The 22,138-nt window shown below is 44.5% G+C and overlaps 1 protein-coding gene across 3 annotated transcripts in view; it reads left to right on the plus strand.

The window, feature by feature from the left end:
• Nucleotides 1-22,138, plus strand: part of LOC110538761 (centrosomal protein of 112 kDa-like) — a 185,734-nt gene that overhangs the window by 56,787 nt on the left and 106,809 nt on the right. For all 3 annotated transcript variants that reach the window (XM_036939340.1, XM_036939342.1, XM_036939341.1), the window contains exon 17: nt 812-891. In XM_036939340.1, the coding sequence (XP_036795235.1) occupies nt 812-891 (80 nt within the window). The remainder of the gene's footprint in view (nt 1-811; nt 892-22,138) is intronic.

The following is a 22,138-nucleotide window of genomic DNA, read 5'->3' on the forward strand; positions in this document are numbered from 1 at the left end:
CCGAAGAGCCATGCTCAGTCGCCCCAGCTAAATCCAGCAAGGACCTTAATTGCTGCCAGACAGCAATGGCAGCGACCCCTTTCTCTTTCAAGCCTCCCTTCAAAGCCAATGTGTTGTCATAAAAAATCCCCCATCTAATGAGTTGGTCCGGCCAGGCCAGAGTCAGGTGGGTGAAGATCAGGTTTAAGATGCAGGTCCACACACCTGGTTCATCTTCAAAGTAAAGCCTGCATGTTGAAGGGCATAGCAGTCAGTCATAAAGAGGGTCTGGGAGGGTAACAGGGCTGTGTGTTTCAGGTCAGGCACCTCTGCATTGGGGGACTGATACACCTGCAAGCTAGCTAGCTACCAGGTCTGGGTCTCTGTTAGCAGGGTCATGGTGAGGGTCAATGCCATTTCACCTTCTGTTGTTTAATCTTTATGTGACTGAAGTAAGTTGTTAGTTGAAAAAATAGTTAAATAGCTACATCAAATGTTTTGAGTGCACAGCCTTTCTCCATCTCCCAGTAAACTTGATGTAAGAATCTGTCTGCCTGTACATTCTTAAACGCCTATCAGGAGATGTGCCCAGATGGCAGCTTGATGATGGGTGGAGATAAGAGGTCAGGGAGAGGCAACCCCAGGGCCCAGGTGGATAAGGTCATGGAAAGGGGTGCTTGCTGAGAGATGGACCTGCTGTCATAGTGTCTGTCTCGGTTTCTACCCCTCACTCTCTCTCTCTCTCTCTCTATCTCTCTATCTCTCTATCTCTCCTATCTATCTATCTATCTATCTCTATCTCTATCTCTGTCTCTGTCTCTCTATCACACAGGTGCGTGCCCTACACAACGAGGCGGAGAAAGAGAGGGAAGAGACCAAGAAGAAGATCTCCAAACTTGAAGAGTCACTGAAGTGAGTAGCAAAACACTGTAAATCAAATGTCTGTTTTCTTCTTTCATTTCATCACTACTTGGGGACTTGCCATTCAGTTTGGTTCAGAACACATCAGAAACATGGGATTTGTTCACACACATCACCAACCCACAAACCCACAATTCCAGCTTATGAAAAATGTCTCACAGCGAGCCAACACAGGCTTCCATCCATGCAATTATACAATGATACAATCCCCCCAAAGTCACTGATTTAGAAAAATGCTTAAGCACTCAGACATTGGTAAGTGCTAGTTACAGGGCCCGGGATACAGCTATAATTTGCAGAGCTCACCCTTGTGCCGTAATTGAAAACTGCAGTGGATATTTGAAGCTATATCAAATGTTGTCACTTTTAGTCTCTCCATATGTGCCTGTCTGACACATGCTGAAACATAGGAACCTCCATAGAGAGTTCTCATATCTGTGCTGTGTAGCGTCCCCTGTTGTGGGGCAGTGCCGAATTCCGTATTGTTGTACACCTCTCCTGTCTCAGATCTACAATGGCCGTGTCCGAATACCCATACTAGCGTATTAAACTGCATACTATTTAGCACTCACCGTTTAGTAAATAGTATTTTTCCAAATTCAACCAGCCTGATAATAGATAATTTCTCTAAATGCGGAATAGAGTAGGAATGGAGTTATAGGCCTACTCAGGCTGGTTATAGGCAGACTATCACATTTGACCTACACTGAGTGTACAAAACATTAAGAACACCTTCCTAATATTCCGTTGCACCCCTCTCTTTTGCCCTCAGAACAGCCTCAATTCATTGGGGCATGGACACTACAAGGTGTTGAAAGTGTTTCACAGGTGTTCTTAATGTTTATTATACTGTGTATAATGTTGTAGATCCATATAGCCCATCTATCCTATTTACAAAGAACTGAAGACAGAAACTGATAAATTGGGAACAACTGGACAGCAACATAATGATCATTGGGAACGAGATCAGAACGACTGCTAAGGCTTGATCCATAAATTAAATAGGTAGCCTACAAAAGCATACTTGATTTTCAAAAATTCACAATTTCTGTAATGTTGCATACTATTATACAAAAGAAATTTGCATACTCAAACAGCCGACTATTTAGGATGCAAGTATGGGTATTTGGATACATCCAGTGTGTCCTCCAGATGTGTAGTTAGCAGGGGTTAATGGCTGAACCCGGGATCACTGAGGCCGCACTGGAAGACATGGAAGTGGTTAGGACTAGAAAGAGGCCTGCCAGAGAGAGAGAAGAGCGCCTTGGCATACCTGGCCACTCTATTTCATGTCAATTAGGCTTTCTTTCGTTTTCTCTCGTTCTCTCGTCCCTCTCTTTCTCTCATTCTTGTTCTCTTACTCCCTCCCTCTCCATCCCTCCCTCCCTCTCTTTGTCTGGAATTAGTAAGAACCGCAGCAGCCTCGTTTGACATGTTATACAGTCTGACATGTCACCCACCCTGTGATCCTTCCCACCTCTGATGTCATTGGTTTTGTTTGTTACTTGTCTGTTGGCCGTAGCCTGTGAGATTCCACACCGCTACTTTTCTATCCTCACTTCATACTGCATCGTTTATAGTCATCACGTCGTATGCCCATGTTTGGCAAGTCTGTTAACGAGCAGGTGACCTTATCTGTGACAAGGGGCTATGGGAGGAGCCAGGGCTTTGGCTACATCCCAATACTCTAACATGGCTTCATTTCCTGAATAATTTTACTTGAGACCATTGGTCATTGATGTAAAATCTTTGAATGGTCAAAAATATTATAATGTCGAACCAAATATGGGCTTTTCCTTTACTGGCCTCTGCTACATTATTCCAGCTACAATCACATCTCATCCCCATGCACCCCTCCCATCTCATCCCCCCTGCACCTCTCCCTCCATCCCGCCCTTCCTCTTTCCATTCCTCGTACATTTCTCCCTCTCTCCATCCCTCCCACCAGATGTTTGGCTGACTGAGCTCCTCCTATCAGGCATTCCCTCCTTTCCTCCTCTCCTTTCCTCAGTCGGCTATCGTTCCATTACAGTAGAGTACAGTCAGAGCTGACAGGCTAGGCAGGGCCAGGTCTAATCCAGGGCCTCCTAATGCTGCATGCATTCCTCACACTAATTAATACCATACATTACCTCATTACTGGCTCATACACAGATTACACTTCCTCTAATGAAAGTAGAATGTGTTCTGCACAATTAAAAGCTCACACAATCTAAGCTCACTCAATCCTAATGGCCCGGAACGCAGCCCCAGTCCCAGTTCTAGCCCCAATCTCAGCTCCTGCCCCAGACCAAGTCTCAGCCCTAACCTCAGCCCCCCAGTCTCCTAATGGCCCCGGAACACAGCCCTGCCCCAGACCAGGTCTCAGCCCTAACCTCAGCCCCCCAGTCTCCTAATGGCCCCGGAACACAGCCCTGCCCCAGACCAAGTCTCAGCCTTAACCTCAGCCCCCCAGTCTCCTAATGGCCCCGGAACACAGCCCTGCCCCAGACCAAGTCTCAGCCCTAACCTCCGCCCCCCAGTCTCCTAATGGCCCCGGAACACAGCCCTGCCCCAGACCAAGTCTCAACCTTAACCTCAGCCCCCCAGTCTCCTAATGGCCCCGGAACACAGCCCTGCCCCAGACCAAGTCTCAGCCCTAACCTCTGCCCCAGTCTCCTAATGGCCCCGGAACACAGCCCTGCCCCAGACCAAGTCTCAGCCCTAACCTCTGCCCCCCAATCGCCTAATGGCCCCGGAACACAGCCCTGCCCCAGACCAAGTCTCAGCCCTAACCTCTGCCCCCCAGTCTCTTAATGGCCCCGGAACACAGCCCTGCCCCAGACCAAGTCTCAGCCCTAACCTCTGCCCCCCAGTCTCCTAATGGCCCCGGAACACAGCCCTGCCCCAGACCAAGTCTCAGCCCTAACCTCTGCCCCAGTCTCCTAATGGCCCCAGAACACAGCCCTGCCCCAGACCAAGTGTCAGCCCTAACCTCTGTCCCAGTCTCCTAATGGCCCCGGAACACAGCCCTGCCCCAGACCAAGTCTCAGCCCTAACCTCTGCCCCAGTCTCCTAATGGCCCCGGAACACAGCCCTGCCCCAGACCAAGTCTCAGCCCTAACCTCTGCCCCAGTCTCCTAATGGCCCCAGAACACAGCCCTGCCCCAGACCAAGTCTCAGCCCTAACCTCTGTCCCAGTCTCCTAATGGCCCCGGAACACAGCCCTGCCCCAGACCAAGTCTCAGCCCTAACCTCTGCCCCAGTCTCCTAATGAGATCCAGTCAAGCCTGTTTACCGTACTCTACTCTCAACTAGGGCTGTGGCCGTCATGACATTTTTTCAGCCGGTGATTGTCAAGCAAATAACTGCCGGCCTCCCGGTAATTGACCGTTAATTAACATAAACACATTTAGCATCTTCTGACTTCCACACATAGCCTACAAGCCACTGATGCAGATCTTTGGAACATCTACGTTTTAAAAAAGTATAAGATATCCATGTAATATAGCCTACACCTTCACAATAAAGCCATTAAATATTTTAGACAGGTCTAAAGAAGCATGATATGAATAAAATGTAGTCTAGTTCAGAAGAACACAATAGCATACTCTATTATGTTAAGTCCTGATCTGACTATGCAATATGGCTGTGGGCTACACTAGTTCATTTAGCAGACAAAATTTGCTTAGAATTCCTTGGAATTATTCTATATTATTTTATAGTATGAAGAATACAATTGAACATAGGATATTTTATCCAAATGATTCGAGAGGGTGCGCACATGCATCTATTTTGTGTTGAGCGGTTAACAAAGAAACTGGTACTCCTATATGCTTCATTTAGAATTATTTATATAACTTTAGTTGTGATACAAATGTTGGGCTATATGTTTTGATTTTTAATACATTCTAAGGCTACGTGATGCGACTCTAATGATGATTTGAAAAAATCGCATGAAAAGCTTGAGCTCTGCCTAGTTTTTTTTGCGCAGTCTGTACACACTTCATCAGTCTCTCATTCACAATTTGAGTACTTAATAATGCCTTGAATTTCCTGGAGCATCCCCTTTGTGTCCCCCCTAAAAAGAAATCCATGCCTTTTGCGGCCCTTGGGCTGAATATAGTAATTATAATTCCCTTCTCCCGGCTGCGTGCTCCAAGCACCTCTCACTCACATGGCTCTCTCAGATAGCTCAATTCTTATTAGCCAATGCACATGACGTGATTGGGTCTTTCTCACAGGCTACAAGTGAAGACAGACACATCGGGGAACGCAACTGTGCACGTCCTTATTCAATTCCGATGTGCATATTAAAGATATTAGAAAAACTGTCCACATTTTATTTTTCATCAGCCCACAAGATGAGTAGGCCTAACGAACAGCAAAAGCACTATCTTATGTCAATCTACTATCCCCCATAGTACAAAAGTTGACCTATTGTACTCTGTGCCAGAAATAAATATTCCAAACATAGTCTGGGACTGTTGTGGGATGCGATAAATCCCAAATTAATACAACCACTGAGGCAACAGATGAGAACATTTAGCAAAAATGTTGATAAACTATTTGGCTATTTTTTCACATCATAAGCGCAACAATGTGCACACGGCAGTAGGCTATAAGCGCAAATATTCCACTAGCAGGAAAACCACAAATGCGATTATGCATGTAATTCTGGTGAATTTCTATGTTGAAAAATATCTTCCCCAAACTTGAAACTCACGCAGCGGCTCTACACCCATTCTAATGCGGATGAATGTGCTTAATTTTAAGAAGTTATTTGGCCACTTTAGTTGTGACACAAACCTCATCAAAACTTATAGACCTATGGGCTAGGCTACATGAGGTATGATACTGACCTTATTAAAACTTATAGACCTATGGGCTAGGCTACATGAGGTATGATACTGACCTTATTAAAACTTATAGACCTATGGGCTAGGCTACATGAGGTATGATACTGACCTTATTAAAACTTATAGACCTATGGGCTAGGCTACATGAGGTATGATACTGACCTTATTAAAACTTATAGACCTATGGGCTAGGCTACATGAGGTATGATACTGACCTTATTAAAACATATAGGCCTATGGGCTAGGCTACATGAGGTGTGATACTGACCTTATTAAAACATATAGGCCTATGGGCTAGGCTACATGAGGTGTGATACTGACCTTATTAAAACATATAGGCCTATGGGCTAGGCTACATGAGGTGTGATACTGACCTTATTAAAACTTATAGACCTATGGGCTAGGCTACATGAGGTGTGATACTGTCCTTATTAAAACTTATAGACCTATGGGCTAGGCTACATGAGGTATGATACTGACCTTATTAAAACTTATAGACCTATGGGCTAGGCTACATGAGGTATGATACTGACCTTATTAAAACTTATAGACCTATGGGCTAGGCTACATGAGGTATGATACTGACCTTATTAAAACTTATAGACCTATGGGCTGGGCTACATGAGGTGTGATACTGACCTTATTAAAACTTATAGACCTATGGGCTAGGCTACATGAGGTGTGATACTGACCTTATTAAAACTTATAGACCTATGGGCTAGGCTACATGAGGTGTGATACTGACCTTATTAAAACATATAGGCCTATGGGCTAGGCTACATGAGGTGTGATACTGACCTTATTAAAACATATAGGCCTATGGGCTAGGCTACATGAGGTGTGATACTGACCTTATTAAAACATATAGGCCTATGGGCTAGGCTACATGAGGTGTGATACTGACCTTATTAAAACATATAGGCCTATGGGCTGGGCTACATGAGGTGTGATACTGACCTTATTAAAACATATAGGCCTATGGGCTAGGCTACATGAGGTGTGATACTGACCTTATTAAAACATATAGGCCTATGGGCTAGGCTACATGAGGTATGATACTGACCTTATTAAAACATATAGGCCTATGGGCTAGGCTACATGAGGTGTGATACTGACCTTATTAAAACTTATAGACCTATGGGCTAGGCTACATGAGGTATGATACTGACCTTATTAAAACTTATAGACCTATGGGCTAGGCTACATGAGGTGTGATACTGACCTTATTAAAACATATAGGCCTATGGGCTGGGCTACATGAGGTATGATACTGACCTTATTAAAACTTATAGACCTATGGGCTGGGCTACATGAGGTATGATACTGACCTTATTAAAACGTATAGACCTATGGGCTAGGCTACATGAGGTATGCGACTATGATTTGAAAAAGTCGCAAAAAAAGCATTCGCTGTTCCTTGCCTTAAGTTGGGCATCATTCACCAGTGATAATATATCATTCATATACTAAACAATATATGTATGCAATTTCTTTTGATTTAGAATGGACCATTATCATGTACCTGTCTCAAAACAGGGGCAGCGGAAAAAATACATGTCTTCTATGCACTTAAATAGCGAATGGAGGACCCTTTTCAAGTGGTTCATTTTCCTGCCAGCTAGGTAGGCTATACTTCTGTATAGTAGGCCTAGCCTCTAGAAAGCTGATGAGATCCTCCTCTTTTTAATAGAGGCCATCACTCTGTTTTCTCACGCAATTGCATAGCCTATAGAAATGTTTACGCAACATGAGCTCATGGTCTGTCATGAAGTATTTGATTAGATTTTCGATTACATTTGTATTGATGTCAGAGTGGGACAATAGTGTGCTGAGTACCAGGCAGTTAGTACGTTTTGCAGGCTACTAATGACCATCAGCAGCATCAGAGCTTGGAGGAGCTTAATTACCGTGACTAAACTGTCACATGGAATTTGACTGCTGTCATGACTCGTGACCGCCGGTGTGGAAGTAGTACAGTCTCCGTAACAGTCCTACTGTCACATGCTTGGTAAACAACAGGTGTAGACTTAACAGTGAAATGCTTCCTTACGGGCCCTTCACAACAATGCAGAGAGAAAGAAAATAGAGAAATAATAGAAAATAAAAGTCATAACATAACATGGCTAAATACATGGGGTACCAGTACAGAGTCAATGTGCAGCGCACAAGGTAATTGAGGTAGATATTTATTTATTTATTTAACTAGGCAAGTCAGTTTAGAACAAATTCTTATTTACAATGACAGCCTATCCCGGCCAAACCTGGACGACACTGGGCCAATTGTGCGCTGCTCTATGGGACTTCCAATCACGGCCGGATGTGAAACAGTAATCTTGAAAATGTGAGGAATGTGTGTTTCTATGATTTTAATGTGAGTTCTACACCTGACATGTGAGTTTGATGTGGTTATTAGGCAGGAAATGCATTGAGGCTATTGTCAGGTAAAAACCCATTGATTTCTCAATCCTTTACATTCCACTGAGATCTGAATCGATAACATTATTCATATCGCTCAGTTCCAAGGACAAATATTCCCTGTGAAGACTAGACGGTGATAAAGGCGCATTTTAATGCAGATTCGCTTGACAGAATGAATACATTCTCCTATCATCTGTCACTGGTGTCCCAGACACGTGAGTGGATGTGAGAGAGGACGCATTTGATGAGGCAGCAGACGTAAATCTGGACGCATAAATTATCACTCTGCTCGGTGACAAGCGGGCCGGTCTCTCGTTAGTGTTAAACAGTTAGAAATAGTGAGTGTCGCATCAGAGCTCTGAGCTAATTAATTAAGAACTCAGTCTGGTAGGGTGAGAAGGAACGCCCTGCACACACACAGATGCATTCGCACGCACGCACGCACGCACTGGAAAGATTTAGCAGTGGCCCTCAGATCCTCAAAGTTGCACAGCTGCACCATTGAGAGCAGCTGTACGGCCAAGTACATTAGTGGGGCCAAGCCCCCTGCTATCCAGGACCTCTATACTAGGCGGTGTCAGAGAAAGGCCCCAAACATTGTCAGACTCCAGCCACCCACGTCATAGACTGTTCTCTTTGCTACCGAACGGAAAGCGGTACCAATGCACCAAGTCTGGAACCAACAGGACCCTGAACAGCTTCTACCCCCAAGCCATTAGACTGCTAAATAGTTAGTCCGGGTGGCTATTGGTTAACTATTTAACTATCTTCAGTGACCTGTTTTACACTAACGTTTTTGACTCATCACGTACGCTGCTGCTACTGTTTATTATCTCTCCTGTTGCCTAGTCACTTTAGTCCTAGCATCTCAGTGCTAGAGGCGTCTCAACCCTGGTTCGATTCCAGGTTGTATCCCAACCAGCCGTGATTGGGAGTCCCATAGGGCGGCGCACAATTGGCCCAGCGTCGTCCAGGTTAGAGTTTGGCCGGGGTAGACCGTCATTGTAAATAATAATTTGTTCTAAACTGACTTGCCTAGTTAAATAAAGGTTAAATAAAATAAATATGTACCTCAATTACCTCGTGCCCTGCACATTGACTCTGTACTGATACCCCATGTATTTAGCCATGTTATCATTCATTACTCATTGTATTTTTATTATTACTTTTATTTTCTATTATTTCTCTATTTTCTTTCTCTCTGCATTGTTGTGAAGGTCCCGTAAGGAAGCATTTCACTGTTAAGTCTACACCTGTTGTTTACCAAGCATGTGATGAATAACATTTGATTATATTAGAAAATGTAATTTGACACACACACACACACACACACATATATACACACACACACACACACACACACACAATGAGAGTCTGATGTGATGTCTGCTACCTACTTGCTGCCGTGGCAACAGTGAAGGCCTTCAAAGATGATCCAGGAGAACTTCAAAGCCACAGCAGGACTGCACGCAGGTGTGTGTGTGTTTATGTGTGTTCAGTGGCTGATAGAGGAGATGGGAGGATGAGAGATGAAATTAAACAAGTTTAAACCTCTCGACATGCCCAACAGGCGCTTGGGTTTATACCTTAGACAGGCTGGCATCTTTGTAGATTGTATGCACTGTGCAAACACGGATATGTGTGTGTTTGGGTCCTTTTTTATCACACCATGTTTCATTGTGGATCCGACTAAAGTATTCCGACGTGTGTCTCTGTGTTTGTGCTTCCGTTAGTGTTTCTGCATAAACACTTTACTTTCTGCGTAAACGCGGGACAGCGGCAGCAGGTATTTAGTTTGTTTGGGATCAGGAGAGTTGTTTGTAAAAGGAAGGTGTGATCTACACTCCTCTGAACCCTCCCAAAATAAAGAAGACAAGGAAAACCTCTATCCCTCCATGCAAATGAGCATGGCTGCATCAGTTAGATTTCTACGTCTGCGTCGCTATAGCAACAACATAAAGAACTACAAAGCAGAGAAGAAAACCTGTTTTCTATCTCTTCTTTCATCCCAGTGCCGTTCAGATCATTAGCATAGAGATGGAGGGATGTGCTGCGGACAGAGAATTGGGAGAGGAGGAGAGATACATAGGCAGCCTGCTCTCCAGATGAGCTGCCTCCACAACAATGAGCTCCTAATGGCAGTGGAACATCAACAATAACATCAACTAAATGCTAATGAAAGGAGAGAAACAACACACCCTGCCTCAGTGCCTCCACCCTAGCATTTCCATCTATCTTAAGTATCTGGCTTCTCCTTGGCTGGGGGTGATGGGGCTGAGGGGGGCTGCTGGATGGAGGGGTCCAGGGAAGGTGGGGATGGAAAGGGTGGATCTGTGAAATGGATCTTGGGTAATGGATAGCTCTACGTGACTCAATAGTGGAAGTCCACTGGTGGCCATATAGACTGGCCTAGGTTGAAAGAGGGTTGTTACCACAGCTCAATACTTTACACCAGAACAAAGGTTTAAGGAACCAGTGGGACCTGATCAACTGTTTAGATATGTTGAGTGCCTGATTGGGATGTGATTCCATCTGTGGAAAGGCCTACTACATTCAGGTTAACTAAATCAGTCACAAAGTAAGAGAGGTATTCAGTGTAAAATTGTCTCTTTTCAAATCAAATGCTTGGTAAACAACAGGTGGAGACTAACAGCAAAATGCTTACTTATGGGCCCTTCCCAACAATGCAGAGAGAAACATTATAGAAAGATAATAACCCAAGGAATAAATACACAATGAGTAATGATAACTTGTCTATATACACGGGGTACCTGTACAGAGTCGATGTGCAGGGGTACTAGGTAATGGAGGTAGATGCACTACATGACCAAACGTATGTGGATACCTGCTTGTTGAACGTCTCATTCCAAAATCATGGGAATTAATATGGAGTTGATCTCCCCAGAATGAGTCAGTGGTGCTAGGGTGTGAGAGGGGTAGTTGGGCCACCAGCCGGTGGGTTGACTTCTGCAGGGAGAACCTTTCCCAAGGTTGTGCATACACTACATGGCCAAAAGTATGTGGACATCTGCTCGTCGAAAATCTCATTCCAAAATCATGGGCATTAATATGGAGTTGGTCCCCCCTTTGCTGCTATAACAGCCTCCACTCTTCTGGGAAGGATTTCCAATAGATGTTGGAACATTGCTGCGGGGACTTGCTTACATTCAGCCACAAGAGCATTAGTGAGGTCGGGCACTGATGTTGGGCGATTAGTCCTGGCTCGCAGCTTTCCATTTCATCGAAAAAGGTGTTTGATGGGGTTGAGGTCAGGGCTCTGTGCAGGTCAGTCAAGTTCTTCCGCACGATCTAGGCAAACCATTTCTGTATGGACCTCGCTTAGTGTATGGGGGTGTCATGACGTTGGCCTGGGGGTAGGTTTATGACAGTCATAAATGCCTCTTTCCCCCTTTTTCCTCTCTACCCTACTGATGTGACATTAGAAAACCCCTTGGTTAACATAGAGATCAGAAAGTGGGGGGAAATGAACTATATTCTGGTAATCCGACCAATTGAACATATGTGGTGGTACTTAATGAATATGATGTCAGTTCGGTTGTCATCTGATACATTCTCATCAATGATAGGATGACATAAACTCTACAGTGGAAAGTCTACACATCAGAATTATCGGATTCACATGGAATTGTTGTTAAATTTAAATGTTTGAATATTAAATTATTCGTGGGATTTTAGCTTCTAAAATGTGAGAATTGGGTTTTCATGAATGAATTAGGCCCGACTCAGTGGCCCGCCCATGTGAAGAGACATAGGTTGTAAACTATGAAACACACCCATTTTCTCCCTCCACTATATAAGCCCTTGACAAAAATGTAACCTCCTGTTCCGAGGATGTGAATACGACTGTCGTTCAGATAATAACTACAGAACGAAGCCAACCTCAGCGTGAGCTTTGGTTGCGAATGGTATGAACTTTGAACTCGTATTCACTACAGAAGTGATACCTCCTAGCCATTGAGTTAGCAACAGCAGCTGCAAACGTGGGTTAGGAAGGAACAGACAGAGTATCCCGTATACCACACAACAACGTTACTACAATGTATCTAGTTGACCACCAGAGACATTCTTCAAAGGACTCGGTTTGGCAACACGGCCTTCCATCTACCACCAACCTACCGAAGCGCAGCTCAGAGTAAATATTTATTGCGTTTTCCTTTTCCAAATGGGCGGTAATTTAGAATGCATAAGATACTGTGTTTACGATAGCACAGCTTCTCCCTTTTGTTCCTCAGTCTTCCCGCTCTTTCACTCAAACCCAGCCCCTTTTCTTTTGTGTAACCAGCTGTCATATCTTTTCCGCCCTCTAGGGACATTTTCCTTTATGACGTAATTTGTATTCAAGGTATGATTCATTCTTTGTATATGTAATTCTGTGTGATTAGTTAGGTATTTAGTAAATACATAATTAAACCCAATTTTGTATTGCTGATTCAACTTTTTAGCCAGGGTTCGTGAAGATAACCAAGAATTTACAACTTTCAGATGAGACTGAATTAAAGTGACGATTAATATTGACTGCTATTGATGTAAAATATGACTAGGTCTTTAAGAGTTTATTCGGAAGATAACAGCTCTATAAATATTATTTTGTGGTGCCCCGACTCTCTAGTTAATTACATTTACATGATTAGCTCAATCAGGTAATATTAATTACGGAGAAAGGATTTTATAGAATAGCATGTCATATCACTTAATCCGGCATAGCCAAAGACACGACAGGGGCATTGTCATGCTGAAACAGGAAAGGACCTTCCCTTCACTGGAACTGTTGCCACAAGGTTGGAAGCACAGAATAATCTAGAATGTCATTGTATGCTGTAGCGTTTAGATTTCCCTTCACTGGAACTAAGGGGCCTAGCCCGACCCATGAAAAACAGCCTCAGACCATTATTCCTCCTCCACCAACCTTTACAATTGACACTATGCATTCGGGCAGGTGGCGTTCTCCTGGCATCCGCCAAACCCAGATTTATCCGTCGGACTGCCTGATGGTGAAGTGTGATTCATCACTCCAGAGAACGCGTTTCCACAGCCCTCCATGTGCTCGCCAGAGGTAGCCTGACTGCCATTAGGTACCGAGATGAGATCCTCAGACCCCTTGTGAGACCATATGCTGGTGCGGTTGGCCCTGGGTTCCTCCTAATGCAAGACAATGCTAGACCTCATGTGGCTGGAGTGTGTCAGCAGTTCCTGCAAGAGGAAGGCATTGATGCTATGGACTGGCCCGCCCGTTCCCCAGACCTGAATCCAATTGAGCACATCTGGGACATCATGTCTCGCTCCATCCACCAACGCCACGTTGCACCACAGACTGTCCAGGAGTTGGCGGATGCTTTAGTCCAGGTCTGGGAGTAGATCCCTCAGGAGACCATCCGCCACCTCATCAGGAGCATGCCCAGGTGTTGTAGGGAGGTCATACAGGCACATGGAGGCCACACACACTACTTAGCCTCATTTTGACTTGTTTTAAGGACTTTACATCAAAGTTGGATCAGCCTGTAGTGTGGTTTTCCACTTTAATTTTGAGTGTGACTCCAAATCCAGACCTCCATGGGTTGATACATTTGATTTCCATTGATCATTTTTGTGTTATTTTGTTGTCAGCACATTCAACTATGCAAAGAAACTATTTAATTCATTCAGATCTAGGATGTGTTATTTTAGTGTTCCCTTTATTTTTTGGAGCAGTGTATTTTTTTAAGTATTGTTTGTGCATTGCCAGTCAGGGGTGCCAGTATTTTTGGAGCCCACTGTACAGTGTATGTACATATAGGTAGGGATAAGGGACTAGGCAACAGGATAGATAATAAACAGTAACAGCAGCATATGTGATTAGTCAGAAAGGGTCAGTGCAGATAGTCCAGGTAGTTATTGGTTAACTATTTAGCAGTCTTATGTCTTGGGGGTAGAACCTGTTAAGGGTCCTATTGGTTCTAGACTTGGTACAGAGAGTTTATTTCAATGAGACTACACTGTATAAATAAAGGTTCAACAGTAAAAAAATATATATATGGTTCTGTTTCCTTCAGGGCTGTTAGCCATTCATTACAATAGTTTTGCCAAGTAATGTCGTTATGTAAATATCTGTACACGTGGGTTTAGTGCATGGATGATTTTGCATACTATGGCAACTTCATGAATGATGTATGAATCCAAAGTGGTATAAATGCATAGCAGAGATGGGAGAATCCCCTCCAGATATGGAATAACTCTGCTTTCCTCTCTGGATCCCCCTTTATGCACTTCCTCCCACTGCTGTTCCTCCCACCGCTGTTCCTCCCACTGCTGTTCCTCCCTCCGCTGTTCCTCCCTCTGCTCCTCCATAGCTGCATCTGCAACTATTTACATGCGGTCCCCAGTGACTGTTACAGGCATCTCAATAGCCGCCTCCTCTTTCTATAGGCGCTGCAATGAAGCAAGTTATCTTGTTCCCTAGTGGCCATTGACTAGTTGGGACTGTGGCTTGTACAGTTGTTTTCATACATAATACACAGAATGGGAGTTGGAAGTCATCCCTGTGGCACACCTTTATTCACAGTTATCACTGAGGCTGAGGTGGAGTGGCAAACTCTATATCACACAGGCCTTTAGCCTGATCTGCCCAACAACAGGCCTGTATCTTAATCCACACACACCATCACCATTACCCTCCTGCTCTGCTGTCTGCATACAGGCCTCTCAGATAGTCAGTTACTGGTCTCTTGCAGTTCTCATTTCTCCTCTCTTTCTCTCTTAAAGCTCAGACAGATTTTTGGACCACAAGATGAGTTCCTATGTATTCTCTCTCTCTCTGGTCTCATAGCTCGGCATATTTGCATGTCAGTTCTGAAGCCTCCAAGCTCGATGGTCTTCTCCGACTGCCATCTCTCTCTCTCTTGGGAAAGGAATGAACAAATATGCTGTTTTATTTTTTCTTCTGAGGGTGTTGAATATTTCAGTTTAGCATTTTCTCTCTTTTATATGCTCCCTCTTTTTTCAGGGTGGGCCTTTGATGTGTCTGTGGATTCGTTATCATTCTGTTTGCATGAGCTCAGACACACGCACACACACACACACACTGCCTGGCATATGCTGGACCAGACCAGATGTGTCCATATACAGATTCCATATGTTTGTGTGTGTGTGTGTGTGTCTACCCTGCAGTCAGACACTCCAACCACATGCAGTACATTACATTGAGGACATTCTGTGCACACATGATGATTAAAGTACAGAACAGCTCATTGATTGAGTTGGCCTGGACAGCATGCTATACTACCATTCTTCAGTAATCACAAAGGACTTCTCTTTCTCAATCAGCTTCATAGTAGTAGAAGACAAACCTCAATAGAAGGATGGTAACTGGTTTATCCTGACTGGCTGTGTCCCATGATGAAGGTGGAGGGCTCTGTAACGGAGGGTGTGTGCTTGAGGGGAGACATTGTGTGTGAGCACGTGTATGGGTGTATGTGATGCATACAGTATGTGTATGGGTGTGTGTGATGTATACAGTATGTGTGTATGGGTGTGTGTGATGCATACAGTATGTGTGTATGTGCCCGTGTATGGGTGTGTGTGAGGCATACAGTATGTGTGTATGTGCCCATGTATGTGATGCATACAGTATGTGTGTATGTGCCCATGTATGTGATGTATACAGTATGTGTGTATGTGCCCGTGTATGTGATGTATACAGTATGTGTGTATGTGCCCGTGTATGGGTGCATGTGATGCATACAGTATGTGTGTATGTGCCCATGTATGTGATGTATACAGTATGTGTGTATGTGCCCGTGTATGTGATGTATGTGTGTATGTGCCCGTGTATGGGTGCATGTGATGCATACAGTATGTGTGTATGTGCCCATGTATGTGATGCATACAGTATGTGTGTATGTGCCCATGTATGTGATGCATACAGTATGTGTGTATGTGCCCATGTATGTGATGCATACAGTATGTGTGTATGTGCCCATGTATGTGATGTATACAGTATGTGTGTATGTGCCCATGTATGTGATGTATACAGTATGTGTGTATGTGCCCGTGTATGGGTGCATGTGATGCATACAGTATGTGTGTATGTGCCCATGTATGTGATGCATACAGTATGTGTGTATGTGCCCATGTATGTGATGCATACAGTATGTGTGTATGTGCCCATGTATGTGATGCATACAGTATGTGTGTATGTGCCCATGTATGTGATGCATACAGTATGTGTGTATGTGCCCATGTATGTGATGCATACAGTATGTGTGTATGTGCCCATGTATGTGATGTATACAGTATGTGTGTATGTGCCCGTGTATGTGATGTATACAGTATGTGTGTATGTGCCCGTGTATGGGTGCATGTGATGCATACAGTATGTGTGTATGTGCCCATGTATGTGATGTATACAGTATGTGTGTATGTGCCCATGTATGTGATGTATACAGTATGTGTGTATGTGCCCGTGTATGGGTGTGTGTGAGGCATACAGTATGTGTGTATATGCACGTGTATGGGTGTGTGTGATGCATACAGTATGTGTGTATGTGCACGTGTATGGGTGTGTGTGATGCATACAGTATGTGCACGTGTATGGGTATGTGTGTGTGAGGCATACAGTATGTGTGTATGTGCACGTGTATGGGTGTGTGAGGCATACAGTATGTGTGCATGTGTATGGGTGTGTGTGAGGCATACAGTATGTATGTGCACGTGGATGGGTGTGTGAGGCATACAGTATGTGTGTATGTGCACGTGTATGGGTGTGTGTGAGGCATACATTATGTGTGTATGTGCACGTGCATGGGTGTATGTGAGGCATACAGTATGTGTGTATGTGTACGGGTGTGTGTGAGGCATACAGTATGTGTGCATGTGTATGGGTGTGTGTGAGGCATACAGTATGTGTGCATGTGTATGGGTGTGTGTGAGGCATACAGTATGTGTGTATGTGCACTTGTATGGGTGTGTGTGAGGCAAGGCGTCATGTGGTTTCAGAGGTCTGGAAAAAGACGGGAGCCCTGGAGCCTCCTGTCTGGCATGCGGCTAGGAGGAAGCCCTGTCATCCTTAACACTCACACTCTTCCTCTTCCTCTCCCTCTCTTTTCCCCTCTTTTTATCCCTTTAAGATGGCGGGATGAGAGGATGGCACATCTCTAATTTGATTCCTCTCTCCTTCCACTTCTCTGACCAGAAGCCATTTAAAGCCGTGGGCCACCGAGGAGCTGGCATCCGCCTCTTTCTTCTCCTCCTTCTCCTTCTCTCCGCCAGGCCTCCCTCCATCTTCTCTCTGCCCTCTCATCTCACCCCTTTCTCTGTGATTGATGGTGACTGACTGACTGCTGCTCCCTGTCTCACACACTCCCAGATACATATTTAGGCACACACACACACGGTCATCATGCACACACACACACACACACACACACACACACACACACACACATATATGGTCACACTCACTTCCTCAGATGACCTCATGCGTTCATCTATATACAAATGTCAAGTGTTAAATACATGCTTATTACACACACACACGCACACTTTCATACGCACACACTCACAGTCACACAAACAAACAGGCTCGGAGTGACAACACTCTTCTCATGCTCACAACACACCCAACTTCTGTCTTCCTCTTTATTTGAAAGTTTTGAAGAAGTTAATCCTGCTATTTCTGTCACATCCTTTCCTTCTCAGTGTTTACCTCTCTCTTTTCCTCCCATCTTTTCAGCGCGACTTGACTTCACATCCTTTTGTGTCTGGCTGCTTTGCACAGCACCCTGAAGCCAGTCATATTGCCTGCCTGATTAATAATTACAGAGTACACAACGGCGGGGGAAAAACCATTTCTGCCATCTTTGATGTCCGACATGAGAGAGACCAAAATTACAAAGAGACAGAGGAACGCTATAAAGAGGAGGAAAAAATGTCTTCTTTTACTATTTTCTTTCTTTTTTTGTTGCCTCCTTTTCCCCCGTTGTTGTTGTTATTATTATCTTACTGTCTGGTGGTGCGGTAAATTAGGAAGGCAGTGGTGAGGGAAGAAATAATGTTTCTCCTTTTCTGTCTGTTCTTTTCCCAAAACATTACAAGACACACATCTACACACACTTGTGTGGGTGTCTGGCAGTGACCAATGACTCATCTTCACTCTGAGCATTAGACATAGACCTCGTCCCAATGGCACCCTGTTCCCTACACACTACACTACTTTAGACTAATGACACCCCGTTCCCTACACACTGCACTACTGTAGACCAATGACACCCTGTTTCCTACATACTACACTACTTTAGACCAATGACACCCTGTTCCCTACATACTGCACTACTGTAGACCAATGACACCCTGTTTCCTACATACTACACTACTTTAGACCAATGACACCCTGTTCCCTACACACTGCACTACTGTAGACCAATGACACCCTGTTCCCTACACACTGCACTACTGTAGACCAATGACACCCTGTTCCCTACACACTGCACTACTGTAGACCAATGACACCCTGTTCCCTACACACTGCACTACTGTAGACCAATGACACCCTGTTCCCTACACACTGCACTACTGTAGACCAATGACACCCTGTTCCCTACACACTGCACTACTTTAGACCAATGACAACCTGTTCCCTACATACTGCACTACTGTAGACCAATGACACCCTGTTTCCTACATACTACACTACTGTAGACCAATGACACCCTGTTCCCTACATGCTACACTACTTTAGACCAATGACACCCTGTTCCCTACACACTGCACTACTGTAGACCAATGACACCCTGTTCCCTACATACTACACTACTGTAGACCAATGACACCCTGTTCCCTACACACTGCACTACTGTAGACCAATGACACCCTGTTCCCTACACACTACACTACTGTAGACCAATGACACCCTGTTCCCTACACACTGCACTACTTTAGACCAATGACACCCTGTTCCCTACACACTACACTACATTAGACCAATGACACCCTGTTTCCTACATACTACACTACTGTAGACCAATGACACCCTGTTCCCTACATGCTACACTACTTTAGACCAATGACACCCTGTTCCCTACATACTGCACTACTTTAGACCAATGACACCCTGTTCCCTACACACTACACTACTTTAGACCAATGACACCCTGTTCCCTACACACTGCACTACTTTAGACCAATGACACCCTGTTCCCTACATACTGCACTACTTTAGACCAATGACACCCTGTTCCCTACACACTACACTACTTTAGACCAATGACACCCTGTTCCCTACACACTGCACTACTTTAGACCAATGACACCCTGTTCCCTACACACTGCACTACTGTAGACCAATGACACCCTGTTTCCTACATACTACACTACTGTAGACCAATGACACCCTGTTCCCTACACACTACACTACTTTAGACCAATGACACCCTGTTCCCTACATACTACACTACTGTAGACCAATGACACCCTGTTCCCTACATGCTACACTACTTTAGACCAATGACACCCTGTTCCCTACACACTGCACTACTGTAGACCAATGACACCCTGTTCCCTACACACTACACTACATTAGACCAATGACACCCTGTTCCCTACACACTACACTACATTAGACCAATGACACCCTGTTCCCTACACACTACACTACTTTAGACCAATGACACCCTGTTCCCTACACACTGCACTACTGTAGACCAATGACACCCTGTTCCCTACACACTGCACTACTTTAGACCAATGACACCCCGTTCCCTACACACTGCACTACTTTAGACCAATGACACCCTGTTCCCTACACACTACACTACTTTAGACCAATGACACCCTGTTCCCTACACACTACACTACTTTAGACCAATGGCACCCCGTTCCCTACATACTACACTACTTTAGACCAATGACACCCTGTTCCCTACACACTGCACTACTTTAGACCAATGACAACCTGTTCCCTACATACTGCACTACTGTAGACCAATGACACCCTGTTCCCTACACACTACACTACTTTAGACCAATGGCACCCCGTTCCCTACATACTACACTACTTTAGACCAATGACACCCTGTTCCCTACACACTGCACTACTTTAGACCAATGACAACCTGTTCCCTACATACTGCACTACTGTAGACCAATGACACCCTGTTCCCTACACACTACACTACTTTAGACCAATGACACCCTGTTCCCTACACACTGCACTACTTTAGACCAATGACAACCTGTTCCCTACATACTGCACTACTGTAGACCAATGACACCCTGTTCCCTACACACTACACTACTTTAGACCAATGGCACCCCGTTCCCTACATACTACACTACTTTAGACCAATGACACCCTGTTCCCTACACACTGCACTACTTTAGACCAATGACAACCTGTTCCCTACATACTGCACTACTGTAGACCAATGACACCCTGTTCCCTACACACTACACTACTTTAGACCAATGACACCCCGTTCCCTACACACTACACTACTGTAGACCAATGACACCCTGTTCCCTACATACTACACTACTGTAGACCAATGACACCCTGTTCCCTACATACTGCACTACTGTAGACCAATGACACCCTGTTCCCTACATACTGCACTACTGTAGACCAATGACACCCTGTTCCCTACATACTACACTACTTTAGACCAATGACACCCTGTTCCCTACATACTACACTACATTAGACCAATGACACCCTGTTCCCTACACACTACACTACATTAGACCAATGACACCCTGTTCCCTACACACTACACTACATTAGACCAATGACACCCTGTTTCCTACATACTACACTACTGTAGACCAATGACACCCTGTTCCCTACATACTACACTACTTTAGACCAATGACACCCTGTTCCCTACACACTGCACTACTGTAGACCAATGACACCCTGTTCCCTACACATTGCACTACTTTAGACCAATGACACCCCGTTCCCTACACACTGCACTACTTTAGACCAATGACACCCTGTTCCCTACACACTACACTACTTTAGACCAATGGCACCCTGTTCCCTACACACTGCACTACTGTAGACCAATGACACCCTGTTCCCTACATACTACACTACTGTAGACCAATGACACCCTGTTCCCTACATACTACACTACTGTAGACCAATGACACCCTGTTCCCTACATACTACACTACTGTAGACCAATGACACCCTGTTCCCTACACACTGTACTACTGTAGACCAATGACACCCTGTTCCCTACACACTGCACTACATAGACACATGCACATCTCTTCCATCGTCTCTGACCCTAGCGTGCCCTCTCACACACTTCCCCTGTCCCCACTCTTTCCTATCTCGTCAACACAGAGAGGTGAGGCTGGATGTCAAACAGACAGTGATCATAACAAGACAATGCCGATGACTGCAGGCCCGTCTCAGTCACACACACATACACACACACATACACACACACACACACACACTAGACATGTTCTGAAGGCAGGTTTGACAGCTGCGGTGTATCATTCAGCGTGATCCTGACTTGAAGACTGTCTCTGCTCTGACAGCTCTTTATGCTGGGACTCCCTATATTGTTGACACACACACACACCCCCGTACACAAAGCCCTTGTGTACTGAGCTATCACTCCAACCATCACTTCTGCTACACAACCATTAAAGGTTTGAACTGAGAAGTGATGGACAGCAGAGTGTTTTACAGTGAACAAAATCAATCAAATTACAGAGAAAATAACTCCTTGTATGTTTATGTATCACTTTTTCTTCTGTCATTTGTGTGTGTGTGTGCGTGTGTGTTAATGTATCAAATCAAATTATTTGTCACATGCGCCGAATACAACAAGTGTAGACTTTACCGTGAAATGTTTACTTACAAGCCCTTAACAAACAGTGCAGTTCAAGAAGAGTTAAGAAAATATTTACCAAGTAGACTAAAATAAAAAGTAACATAATAAGAATATAAATAAAGAGGCTATATACAAGGAGCA

The sequence above is a fragment of the Oncorhynchus mykiss genome, chromosome 12 (genome assembly GCF_013265735.2).
Source record: "Oncorhynchus mykiss isolate Arlee chromosome 12, USDA_OmykA_1.1, whole genome shotgun sequence".
Taxonomy (NCBI): Eukaryota; Metazoa; Chordata; class Actinopteri; order Salmoniformes; family Salmonidae; genus Oncorhynchus; species Oncorhynchus mykiss.